A 13,248-nucleotide genomic window follows, 5' to 3' on the forward strand; every position below is an offset into this window, starting at 1 on the left:
CAAAAGATTTTTTTTAAATTCAACTGAGTTATCAGTTTTAACATTTTAATTGGTAGGCTGTTGTTAACTACACTCCAGTTATCTAAATAAAAATTAAGCTACAGACGGACCTCAGTGCGCACGCGTGAAGGCGGCTAAATTCAAAACTCAAGACGTTAGCATCGAGACTTGTTCGCATTAGCTTCAAAATTATTACGTATCGTATGCAATGTGGTTGAAGATAAACGACTTGAAAATGGTTTCAAGTTAGTTAAGAAGTAATAATAAAAAACGTATTTGTCTTAGAACGCCGCAACATCACAATCAACAATAGCAAGGTAAGCGCCCTAATGCTTCTTTGGTGTTCGGTTGTTTTCTTGTTTGATTACGTGAATGGGAAGCTAATAGTAACGTCAGAGTTAGTGGTTATCGGTTTGTCTATTTAAAATATGATTTTTACAAGGGGAAATGCAGAACGCTGCCTAGCTTTGTTTATTATTTCAAATAAGTTACGTTAGCAGTATTTATCGAGCTGCATTTGTTCATAAGGTCTTGGTAAATTGAATGACAGTGTAGTGGTGGTTTCCCATTTCATGGCTGCTGGAGAACAGTGGCGTTACTTTTGCACACCTGACAGGTGTGGCGTAGTAACTTTAAGTTTTCTAATATTTTTTTTAAATCAAGGTTGTAACTTACGGTCATGTGAAAAAGAAAGTTTGCACAGGACTCTGTGCAACTACACACCGAGATTCAGGAGCTTGCAGAACCACCTTAGCAGCAATAACTGTTTGTTGGCATTTGTTCATGTACAGCTCATAAGGTCTTACCCCAGCATTTCATTCTGCTTAATAAAGTCTTTTGAACTTTGTTAAACAGTGGTGAATTTATTGTAATTATTGTCAAATAAACCCATTGCCACTACTTTAGAAACAATTGTTTTTGTGTCCAAAGATAATGCTTCATTTTTACACTTATCAGGTCTGCTAATCCCAAATACCTAGGACAAATTAAAAATGCTTCTTAAGCAACATTTTGGGTTTCAGGAAGACACTGCAGAAACAATGATTTCTATATAAAGCATTATTTTATATTCGTACAGTTGACGATGGAGCCTCTGGATCCTCCAAAAAATAAGTGAGTGCGAAATTACTGTATTAAATAAAAAGGACATTGATATCAAGGCATTCCTACTTTACACCTTATGTTAACAAATGTATTGTGATATTTATGTAATAGTTTTATTGTTCATGCTTTGTGTTACAGTGAAGGCAGTGGATTTTCAGGGCGCCGCCTTTCCTCGGTAAGTATCTTAATCAGAGGTGTGATTTTATTTATTTCTGTACAAATGAACTAAACTGTTTGCACCTTGTAATTTTCAGATTTTAAAAGCACCACGGAAATCAGCCAGGTTCCCTGACCAAGATCAGCAAGAAAATGTGGTAAACAGAGAGTCTGATATAAGATTTCCAACTGCCTGTGGCAGTAGACACCCTTAAGGTTTAAAAATTAAAAAGTGGTGATATAATTTAGCCTTTTTCCTCTTAGGTGGAACGTGTCAAACCAGTGGAAAAGAGGAATTCAAGACGAGTCAGTTTTGCCCCTGCTAATGACGTCCTTCTGTTTTCTAAGTGAGACACGAAGAAATGCTCCTTTTACAAAAAGTACCTTACCACAAGTTGACCTAATCAGCGCTTCTCTCTTTATAGGGATGTCAAAAATGCCTCCCCTGTCCGAAGCCCTTTGCAAGAAATAATAACAGCAAGTATGTAATGTAGTATTATGTATAAGAATGTAATTTTTAAAACTTTTTGTCATTTTTATAATTATATTGTATGTTATTCTACAGCAGGAGCAACAACCACACAAAATAGGTAAGGTGAAATGAGCTATTAAGGTCCAGCCTGTCATGTGAATTTCAAGTCTTATCACAAAGAGTCAAATAAATCTCTCACATAAATGCTTTGGATTTTTTTGTACAAGGGTGCAAGAGGGAGTCACTGAAGATGGGAGTGAAATAATTGGTAGGATCATTGTTTTCAATGTACTGTCCACATTATCTGTTAGATAGTTATAGAGATTGCTGTTACTAAATTCAGGTCTCCAAATGTAGGTATGGAAACTCTTTTGAATGCTCCTCTACATGTTTCCCAACAAAAGGATAAGGTAAATTTGAAGTCGATCTTTGCATTTATTACATTATTATAATGCTTAATAATAGCAGAAGTATTTTAACTTAACATTTGTTGTTCCCATTAACTGACCAAAGGTTGTTTACCTTTATTAGGCCACTGGAGATGACTTTGGGGAAAAAACAGTGATGTTTTCCACAGAAGATGCAGCCATGGAGATGACCCAAAGCCACACTATAAATATTGCTGCAGACATACCTGAAGATATACCCCTTGACAAGTATGACATTTTCCCAGTTCTTGGAGAAAATCGCTTGATAAATGATAAAGCCACAGTCCCACCACTATCCACAGGCAGAAATGTCGACGTAAGCACATCATTGTCATGTTTGGATCCTGGATTTGAAAACTTCCTTGCAAGTCTGTCTAAACCAAGTGGCCAGAGCACTAATGCTGTAAACATAACGATGACTCTTCCTGCTGAAGCATCCTCTGAAGAAACAAAAGGCTCCCTGGTCCAGATTAAAACACAAAGGCCTAATTTGGATAAAGAAAATCAAGTTCCAGTGTCCGTTTCTGCTGTGATGGAGAAGACACCACATAACACCAGGAAAACTGGAGAATCATCCTACAGGAGTGCACTCTGTCCAGAAGATGATGTGAGCATGGATATGACTGAAGCCCAGACAGGTCGCATCCTGGGAGTCTGTGATGATGACGATAATCCTTTCCAGTGTCTTTTTCCTACTCAAGACATGTACACCCACTCACAGATGAAACGGCAGCAGAGCAGTAAAGCATCAGGATTAACCAACCCAAAAGGTATCACATTTATGTCTGTCACTCAAATTAAAGGACAACTCTCCAGAATTTATACATCAGCTTATAAGTGATAAGAAGAAAATATGGGATGCCAAGCAGAGACGACAAATTTGTGTTCTGCCACGGTTCCTTTAGTGTAGACCATTTTTCATAAATATCTTGTCGTCTAGGCTCACAACTTTATGAAAGTCTAATACTAGAACAAGGAAATTATCCCTGTATGCATTGTATGAATTTTATGCTTCATCAGTTTTAATGCTAATTGAATGGAATTTCAAATGGCCTTAATTTCATTTCACTTTTAATTATCAGATAAAGTGTCCTTGATAAATCCTCTCGTACCCGCTCCTCATCAAAGACAGAAGGTAAGTTTGGCATTTCTTTTTTTTAAACTTTGCTTTTAGATGAAATAGAACATATAAGCAAGTCATGCATGGGAGGTTTTGTCTTTAGTTGCTCGTAACATAGTATAGATTTAAAATGTTGTCTTTGAATGCTAATAATTGTTATTTCAAAGTAAAGTTTTGGTTGGCATGTAGTAATTGTTTGTGTTCTGTTCTTCAGGTGAGCTCTGATGCGAAAAACGAATGCAGAGAGAAGACAGTAGTGTTTGCTGCAGATGACGAGTTTATGGACATGACTGGGTGTCACACAGTAAACATCGCCTGTGGTCCCTTGGTTCCAGAGGAAAAATCAGCAGATATTGATAAAGAAAACTTGCCACTAAATACCACTCAAAATGTTAGAGAGCCTTTTAAAGGCGTTATCATCTGTCCTGAACTAAGCATGGATATGACAGAAGCTCAAACTGGCCACGTTTTGGAAGGTGTGCAGGACGATCCTTTTCAGTTTCTTTTTCCACCACAAGACATGTACACCCACTGTCTCAAGAAAGCAGATAGTACTTCAGGACAGCGGATAAGTGAAGCACTCAAATCATCTAACCATAAAGGTAAGGTGCTGTTCGAACCCTGTTGTTTCTGAGAGGGGGGAAAAGGGTAATCTAAAGTGAGGAGGAGCTTAAACACAATTTCAGACAGTAGATGAATTTAATTGCTGAACCAAGACCTATTGTAAGAGAGGGGGGAAAAGCAAAACTGAACTGTAATCCATACAAAGTTACTCTACCAGAGCTTAAGAATAAAAAAAGGAAATGACAGAAACTTTAAATCTTCGTTTCAGGTCATGTGAATGCTTTTGTATTTAATTTCCTGAAATTTATTTTCCAAAACAGATTCTCCTTTATTTATTTATTTTCAACCAATTAATTAATGATTTCACTAGTTTTGCAGTGTTCTGATTTCTTTAGCGAATCTATTTATTTATTTATTACCCATTTCCACATTTAGGCATTGAAGCTTCATCTTCAAAGGCACTAAAAAATCAGGTGAGATTAAATATTTTCCCCTTTTATTTTTCAACGCAATACTTGTTCTAGCTGTTCTGGAAGATGGAACATATTGCCAAATCAAGGTTGATATTTTGCTGTATACTCAAAGTATTTCCTTTCCCATCCACAGAACAAACCTGACATTGAGAACAACTACAGCGAGAAAACAGTGAGATTTTCTGCAGATGATGCCTGTATGGATGTGACACGAAGTCACACTGTAAATATCCACCAGTTGCAAGTACAGTCTGACCAAAATTTTGACTTTTTACCTGCTAAAGAGAAAACTTTAAGATTCACTCCAGATGACGGTATTATGGATAAGAATTATGGCCTCACTACAAACACTGCCAGTAATTCAGCATCCAATTCAGTAAATTCTGAGAAGAAACAAGACCGTCAAATATGTGATCTGCCTAGGAACACATCTTTGTCAGCACATAGTTTGGATCCAGGGTCAAAAAACCTTACAGCTTCCTCCAGCATTAATCCTATGATTACTAAAATGAATTCTAATGGAAATGCAGTATGTCGCAAAGCAGACATAAGCATGGACATGACTGAAGCTCAAACTGGCTACATTTTGGAAGGGGATGCAGGCACAGCTACAGATGCCCGTCTTCAGGATCATTTTCCCACGCAAAGCATACACGCCCAAAGTGGTAATGTCAGAAAAGCTGACTGGCAGAACAGTAAAGCAACTGGATTATCAAGCTGTAAAGGTATGAAAACGGCAAAGTTATTGGGCTTTTTTGTTTGTTTTGTTTTTTTTACATAGAAAATGTACAGAGTGCCTCAGTTAAGTTTTAATAATTATTATATATTGAAGTTATGGTCAGGTAGCTGTTTCTCACTCAGTTTTACCATGTCCACCTTAAGGTAAAGAAAACTTCCTGAAGACTTCTGGAAACACAAAGGTGCAAAGACAGCAGGTGAGCATAAACATGTCTTGATCTTTTTGTTAAGGTTAGTTTTATTCAGGTAGCTGCACCAAATAATGCCTTTTGTTTTAACAAAGGATCAAATAAATTTAAAGAGACAGGGTCATTTTGGTCAATATTTGCTTTACATTAAAGGCATTTGTTTTATTTTTATCAAGTTTATATGGTTTCAGTAAGACATTTTAATTTTACTACAAACCTGAGATGTCATAAAAAGTCAATCAAATAGTGAGGCCTCTGGTCTGTGTGGAAACATATCTTCATGAACACATGTGCTCTGCTATACTGTCTTTCTCAGGTTAAGCTTGATGTGGAAGATGACTGCAAAGAGAAGACAGTGGTTCCTGTTGATGATGCCCTTATGGAAGTTACACAAAGTCTCACAGTGAACATTGTCAGTGATTTAGAACTGCAGTCTCACCAAGACACAGGCCTCTTACCTGCTAATGGAGAAAAAACTGTGAGGTTTGGTACAGATGATGCTGCCATGGATGTGACACGAAGTCACACTGTGAACATTGCCACCAATCTAAACCTGCAGTCAGATCACAATTCAGACCTTTTACCTCCTCTTGGAGAAAAAACTGTGAGGTTTGGTACAGATGATGCTGCCATGGATGTGACACGAAGTCACACTGTGAAAATTGCCACCAACCTAAACCTGCAGTCAGATCACAATTCAGACCTTTTACCTCCTCTTGGAGAAAAAACTGTGAGGTTTGGTACAGATGATGCTGCCATGGAGGTGACACGAAGTCACACTGTGAACATTGCCACCAACCTAAACCTGCAGTCAGATCACAATTCAGACCTTTTACCTCCTCTTGGAGAAAAAACTGTGAGGTTTGGTACAGATGATGCTGCCATGGATGTGACACGAAGTCAAACGGTAAACATTGCCACCGATGTAAAGTTGCTGTCAGATCACAGTTTACCTCTCAATGTAGAAAAAACTGTGAGGTTCAGTACAGATGATGCAGCCATGGATGTGACTCGAAGTCACACTGTGAACATTGCCACTAATCTAAATCTGCAGCCAGATCACAATTCAGACCTTTTACCTCCTATCGGAGAAAAAACTGTGAGGTTTAATACAGATGATGCAGCGATGGATATGACACGAAGTCACACTGTAAAGATTGCCACCGATTTTGACAAGAAGTTACATCAAAATGTGGATTTTCCACCTACCTCCGAAGAAAAAACGGGGAGGTTCGGTGCAAATGATGGAGCAATGGATATGACAGAGTGCCTCACTGAAAGTATTCCAAGTGTTTCTGCACCATACCCGGTTCTACCATTGCAAAAGGTTCTGCCCATCCAGGAAATCCAGGATTTTTCTTTTAAAGTAGAGAAATCAAATAGTGAAGCCTGTGGTCTGCGTGGAAACATATCTTCATCAGCACATGATTTATATCAAGAATTTAAAAAATTGTCAAACACAAGTGACCCATGGACTGATATTAAATCACAGGACAATGATATACCATCCCCTCAAAAAGCTACTGACCCAAGGGACATACTGATACAGCTTAAAACACAGAAACCTGCTATGAATACTGAAAGTGAAGCTCCAGGTTTGGTTTCATCTTTCATAAAGAAGCCAGTAAGTACAACCATGATGGACTGTACAGAAATCAATTTGAGCATGGATATGACTGAAGCTCAAACAGGATGCATTTTGGGTCAGACGTGCACAGATGACCCCCTTCAGCGCCTGTCCTCCACACAAGATCCCAATTCAGACCATTTGCAGCAAACTGGGATTGCATCACAGAGGAGTGGTGATTTGGGGTTATCCAATCCTGATGACCAGGAAATTATGAATGTGCCAGATTCTCTTAACTCAAATGAAAGGGAGAACACAGAAGAACCTGAACCAAGAACTACAGCTTGTCTGATATCACAGGATATGGAAAGTTCACCCAAGGTTGCTGGAAAGGATGTGGATGCATTGTGCTCACGAAAGTCTAGACGAATCAGTTTAGCTGATATTCAGTCAAAAGTAAGGCGTTTGAGTCACATGATAAGTGCAGCTCCCAGTGCAGTCGTAACTGATAACTGCACTGCACCTTTGCATCATTTGGAACAAGACCTGGAGAAAAACTCAAAAGATAAAACGTTACCTGTCACTATGGCAGAACCAGAAGCTGAAATGGAATTGGTAAACACTGAAGACAATGCACGAGCTCAGTGTTTTATAGAAGCAGAGCATCCCAGTGATGCTATTACTACAACTCCTTTCAGCTCAAAGACCAAACAGCTTATGTCAAGAATCTCACTGGGAGGCTTTAAGCCGAAACTGCCCCAAAAATGCAAACCTGATGAGTCAAAGAGAGTGAAATCTTCAGGAGACCATACAAAGACGATCACCGTCAACGTTGCCAAGGAGCTGAACAACTTTGATGATGATGTTAGTGATATTTACGATGAAGAGCTGGGTAGTTATGAAGATATGTCAGAAGCACTGGACACTAGGAGTCCTCAGAAAAGTCCAGAGTTCAACATGGTCGAGCCTTTAGAGAACACTGTGTTTGAAGAAGATGTCATTAGCCCTGTTCATGGACAAAAGAGACTTCTGCCAGAAGATAAAACTAATGTGGAGGCTCAAAAGAGAATGAAAACATCCTGTGTGACTGTTGAAGTGGTAGGTCAGCTTTCTCTGTTTTACGTAATTTACCTTTAATATGGTTTCTTTTATCCCATGTGTTTTGTTTCTTCTTGTGCATTGCAGTCAGAGGTCATAGAGTGTGACAGTAATATAACTACAGCTCGTACGACTACACAGACAATAGATTCCTCCAGCAATCACACAGCCAGCATCAAATGTGAAACTGCATCTGAGTCAAGTAAGTTCTTATCTTTGACGTTGATGGGCATCATTAAGATCTTGTATTCCTGATTGAAATAATGTTTCCTTTTACACTATTATTATTATTATTAAATATCTTTGTTTTCTTTTGGTTTTGGTTTTTTAGCTTTTAAACACAGCTTGTTTGAATCTCAGCTTGAAGACAGTGCTGTTGATGTGCAGATGGTAAGAAGTTTTATTTTTAAAAATTGATTTATTTGAAATCTGAAAATGTACACTTGCTTCATATTTGACTGCATTTGATGCCTTGATTACAGAAACTCAAAGATGGCACCATAACGGTCTTGGAGTTCTTTAAACTCTTCGGCATTGACTTTGTCATCCATAATCCTCGGGAGAGTGTCCTTCCTGGCAGAGTAGGTCAATCTTCTGTGTTTAAAAATTACTTCCCCATTATATACACAAAAAAATATTATGTTATAGTGACTTTTTTTTTTTGTTGTTGTTGTTTTTTCAGTTTTTGTCAGACACAGAGGCCTCACCAATGGATTTACTGAAAGACCAACATATCAGTCGTCCTAAACAGATGGTTTATGAGACGGATGTCTTTAACCTCAACGAAAAGGTTGAAGGGTATGTGCACTTCAAGTTTTATAACATATACTGTACACATGATTAAACCTACAGAAATATGCTGAAAACATTAAGTAGTTAAATACATTTATTCATCTAAACTTGTGGTTTAGATCAGCAGTCCCCAACCTTTTTTGTGCCATGTTTGACAATATTTTCACGGACGGGCCTTTAAGGTGTCCTGGATAAATACAACAAAATAAAACCAGTACCGGTACCAAAAAAAGAAAATTTATTCATAACACACGGGGTAAGACCCAGAGAAACTGAGTGTAACCATAAAAACAATTTTAAAAATAACGCTAAAAACCCTGAAAACCATCAAATTCACACCTGAGCCTCAACACTCACAGCCCGGTACTAAACAACTCACGGACTGGCACCGGTCCATGGCCCGGGGGTTGGGGACCACTGGTTTAGATGAATTGCGCTGTAATGCTGTAAACTGACAAAATCACAAGGAAAAACTGGGTGTAGCTTACAAACACAATTATAACTCATTAGAAATTGTACAATTCTTTTTATGTTTAATCTCAGACGTTACAATTGAAGTTTAAAAACATGTCTGTTTTGTTCTTTCTAGGCTGAAGGTGCGAATGCAGGATCTAAACAAACCTCTTAATACTGTCAATAGATCTTTGTGGGAGGACATGAGATATGCTTCAGATAAAGAGGTATTAGTCAAAGTTTTTTTATGTGATTATGTTTACATTTATTTGGGCAGGATGAACATTAAGTAATTTACAGTATATATATTTTTTAATTGCAATGTATTTTATTTAACTTTATTTAGCTATTGGCCTTTGCTGTGCGCTTGTGTGTGACATGAATTTGGCATCTGTTCTCACAATTCACCCAATGTGGCGTTTGTTTGAATCAACAGCTGAAATCTTTCGGTGCTAAACTAAAGGAGAGAAATAACTTCTTCAGAAAAACAAGCAAAGTTCAGTCACATGAAATGAAGGAGGTTCTGTACTCAAATCTTTTGCAGGCGAATCTGGTAAGAACTTCCACACATTTAGAAAAAAATACTAAAATGCAAAATTGGGGACTTTGAATGCAAAATTAAATTGACGTTGTTTTGTTTTGGGGTTTGTTTTTTGTTTTGGTTTTGTTTCCAGGAGGAGCAGCAGAAGTTAAGAGGAAGAATTCAGGAAGCAGATGAGATGATAAAAACTTTGGATGACTGTATTTGTGAATTAGAAACAGGTATAGCTACTTTGAAAACATGACTTTCCTGTTTGTGATATACCACAGAGTTTGCTCGTTTTGTAGATATTAACTAATGTTTCAGTCACTAACATATATGTATTTCTCTATCGTTTGGCTGTTGCTAGATGAAATCGATCGCAAAGATGGTGCTGCACCGCAAATCTCTATGTGATTGCTTTTGTTGCTGGCACATTTCCAAAGTTGTCAGTAGTTTTGATGGAAGATGATGACCTGTTAGCAAACCTTTCTCTGGGGGCACAACGAGGTTGGATGTGTTGCTCTAGCCTAACATATTCTCCTTCATTTAGAATTTGCTGCAGTTGAAGAAAAAGGGTTTGAAGACAAACCAAGTCTGAAGTCGCTGCAGGAAGGTAACTTAATACTGTTTCATCTATTTGTTTTTTATTTTACGTCAGTTTAATTGAATAAGTCCTAAGTGCCTTTACTGGTTCATTTTGTTTAACAGAAATGAAGAGAGTCACTGAGACGACGGCTGATAATGAGAGGTGGGTTAAAATTAACTATCTTTTTTTTTTTTCTTATGCAGTGAATGTTGAGAATTACCTGTTTTGAGCGGTCTTGTTTATTTCTTCTTTGTTTTCTTTGTTCCTGCTAAAGACAAATATCTGAACTAGAGATGCAGAAGAAGCAGAATTCAAGTAAAGTCAAAAGGCTTCGAGCTGAAACGGAGAACCTGGAGATTCATATGGGCCTTCTGAATATGTCAGTACCAAGAACATTTTTTTACAGCTTTAGACCAGTTCTGTAAACAAATATGATGATAACGTAAAACTGGTTTTGTACATTGTTTACATCAGGATGAATGAATGGAAGCTCAGAGAAATGAGGGACAACTGCAGAGTCTTCACTTTCCTCCATGAGACCATGCATCTGCAGCTGGTGTTTGAAAAGGCCAATGGTATTTCTTTTTTTTTTCATGTTTTCTCATACAGTTTAAAGCAGTTTCTAACAGTTGTGAATATCTTGTACTCATGGTTGCACCTCAGTCAGTAGTGTTCGCGCAAACCTTGAACAATATTAAAATTTAGATTTTGCTTAATTCTGTTGGTTTGGTTTTTTTTTTTAAGACGCACTCTAATAACATTGTTTTTCTGCTTTCGAAGGTAATGATGCCGACACTGAGCAGAAAATAACACGCATCACCTTTAAACTGGAACTCGATGGTAAGAAAATAAGTACAAGAAGCATTCTGTGATGGATGGTTATTAGATCTTTTCATCCTACCTGCCATGCTAAATTAATAGCCTTTGGCTACCTTTAATTGCACTTACTGTGATGAATATGTACTGAAAGCAATTATGTTTTCTACCAGATGAGAAGTCGCAGTGCCATGCACGCCTTGTTCACAAATTGGTCTCCGAGTACATTGAAGGTGAAAGTTGCTGGGTAAAGAAATACCCAACAAGAAGACAAGTACCAAAGGTAAGTGTAAATAAACACTTAAATGAGTGGACCCACTTCAGATAAATACAAAGGACAGAAACAGGCTCATGTAAAATGGGCCAGATACTTAACCCCGAGTTGCTCCCAATGTGTCCATTAGAGTGTGAATGCGTGTGATAGAAAAGTGCCTGTGTTTAATTAGATCAGGCCTGTGGGCTGTTTCTCGCATACTTTTGTTGCATCCACAGTGATCGCCCCCTGGTGGCCATTAAAACAAATGCCAGTTTAAATTGGTCTGTTTTAGCTTAAATGATGAGATCCAGAAGATATATGTCTATCGTTTATACAGTCTGTGCCTTCAGCTAAAGTATTTTGCCTGCTGTGTTCTCAGCTGCTCCATGATGTCAGCCTGGTGGTGAGTCACTGTCGTCTTCTGGGAGAGGAACTGCGTCTCCTGAAACTGTGGGGAGGGCTACGGCTGGATATACTCGACATCAGCTGCATGGACACAAAGTAAGAACTTCTGTGCTTCACAGAAATGACAAATATTCCACTTTTTGATCCAAAAAATCATTCACATCTGCATGCAGTTTTGCATTTTGCAATACTGAGGTGTATAACATTCAATTATTCTTCCAGAGTGCGCATTGTCTTCAGCACTCTGAAGAAATTTTCCAAATTTGAGGTAGTCTTTGGCATCTCTGTCATCAACCACTTCTGTGTTCTGCAAGTAGAGAGCTTTAAAAACATCATTGGAAGCACAACGTAAGTAAAATTAAAATATAAATCAAGAAATTTAGATTTAAAAACCTATTGTTTATTTAATGAATACTGACAGAAATTACGTTGTTTTATGGAGCATATTACTATTGAAGGTAGCCGTGTCAAAGGAATAATATATTATCTTTAAGTATAAAGTTAAATTTTTATATTTTTGTGTATTTCTAGGATTCAACAGATTGAAGAAATTGTGACTTCGTTCACTCCCGCCAAGAGCCTGCTGACAAAGACTGTCAGAAAGATTCATGACGTGTTATTATGTTGAGACCAGGAATGAGTCCAGGATCACATTTTGATTCTAGTTGTTTGTAATTAAACTCTGTTGTACAGTATAGAGGGGAAAAACTAAAAACTTAAATTCTTTTACAAATCAAAGAATAAGTATAATGTACAGAGTCTTAGTCTGTTTCTTCTGGTGTTTGAAAGATGTGCTGTTTTGCTTTTTGCTGTACACACAAACAGTTCTCACTGTACAAAGCTGTTCTGTTTCTGCAGACTTATTGTTCCAATATGGGCAAAAAAAATAAAAAGATGAATTGGCTCAAATGAAAGCTATGTTGGGAGTCAAAAGGATTTGCAAACATTGAAATCCCAACTCTTTAAAAAACAAAACAAAAAAAACAACGACAACCCAGCATTACTGACTGCACGATTATGATCACTGTAGTTTAAAGCATAAAACCCTATTATTGGTGTGGTGCCCTTTCCAGAGTTGCCTCTAGATGGTGGACATTACCCATCACCTGTTGGAAGTTTTTGCTGAACCTCCCACATGTAAATATCAGTATCGCTTCATTTTGTTTATACTGAAATGATTATAAGCACATACTCTCTTTCCAGGCTTTTTTATTAGACAGCAGTAACTGTAAAATAAACATGCTTTGCATTATAATGGCTGTGTGAGTATTTTGTGCCACATTTTCACCCAATTTTCTTTGTTTGAAAATGGATCACAGTAAAGAATAAAACAGGGTGTCGGTTAAATTGGCTGAAACATGTGACACTTGCTATGATCAATAATACAAATCAAAATGTGAAATTAGATTGCAGGTGAGTAGATACCACTGAGAATAATCCATCTTCATTAAGCTTAATTTAAAATTTCCATGACCTCAAATGATTCAATAAGTCTTTGAAATGGTCAGT

General features: G+C 37.6%; 1 protein-coding gene across 1 annotated transcript; it reads left to right on the plus strand.

Moving 5' to 3' along the window:
- The first annotated feature begins 29 nt into the window (after nt 1-29).
- Nucleotides 30-12,714, plus strand: knl1 (kinetochore scaffold 1). Its single transcript, XM_040017746.1, has 32 exons — nt 30-317; nt 1,079-1,113; nt 1,243-1,279; nt 1,359-1,418; nt 1,525-1,607; nt 1,686-1,741; nt 1,826-1,850; nt 1,960-2,000; nt 2,090-2,142; nt 2,264-2,930; nt 3,243-3,295; nt 3,495-3,882; nt 4,280-4,317; nt 4,451-5,042; nt 5,200-5,252; nt 5,560-7,908; nt 7,996-8,110; nt 8,240-8,298; nt 8,391-8,489; nt 8,591-8,706; nt 9,290-9,380; nt 9,590-9,706; nt 9,828-9,915; nt 10,227-10,289; nt 10,385-10,424; nt 10,537-10,641; nt 10,737-10,837; nt 11,043-11,102; nt 11,252-11,361; nt 11,714-11,835; nt 11,962-12,087; nt 12,271-12,714. The coding sequence occupies exons 2-32, from the start codon at nt 1,085-1,087 to the stop codon at nt 12,365-12,367; spliced, it is 6,033 nt and encodes a 2,010-aa protein (XP_039873680.1). The 5' UTR covers nt 30-317; nt 1,079-1,084; the 3' UTR covers nt 12,368-12,714.
- The last annotated feature ends 534 nt before the right edge of the window (nt 12,715-13,248 follow it).

The sequence above is a fragment of the Simochromis diagramma genome, unplaced genomic scaffold, assembly GCF_900408965.1.
Source record: "Simochromis diagramma unplaced genomic scaffold, fSimDia1.1 OVJJ01000802.1, whole genome shotgun sequence".
Classification (NCBI taxonomy): Eukaryota; Metazoa; Chordata; class Actinopteri; order Cichliformes; family Cichlidae; genus Simochromis; species Simochromis diagramma.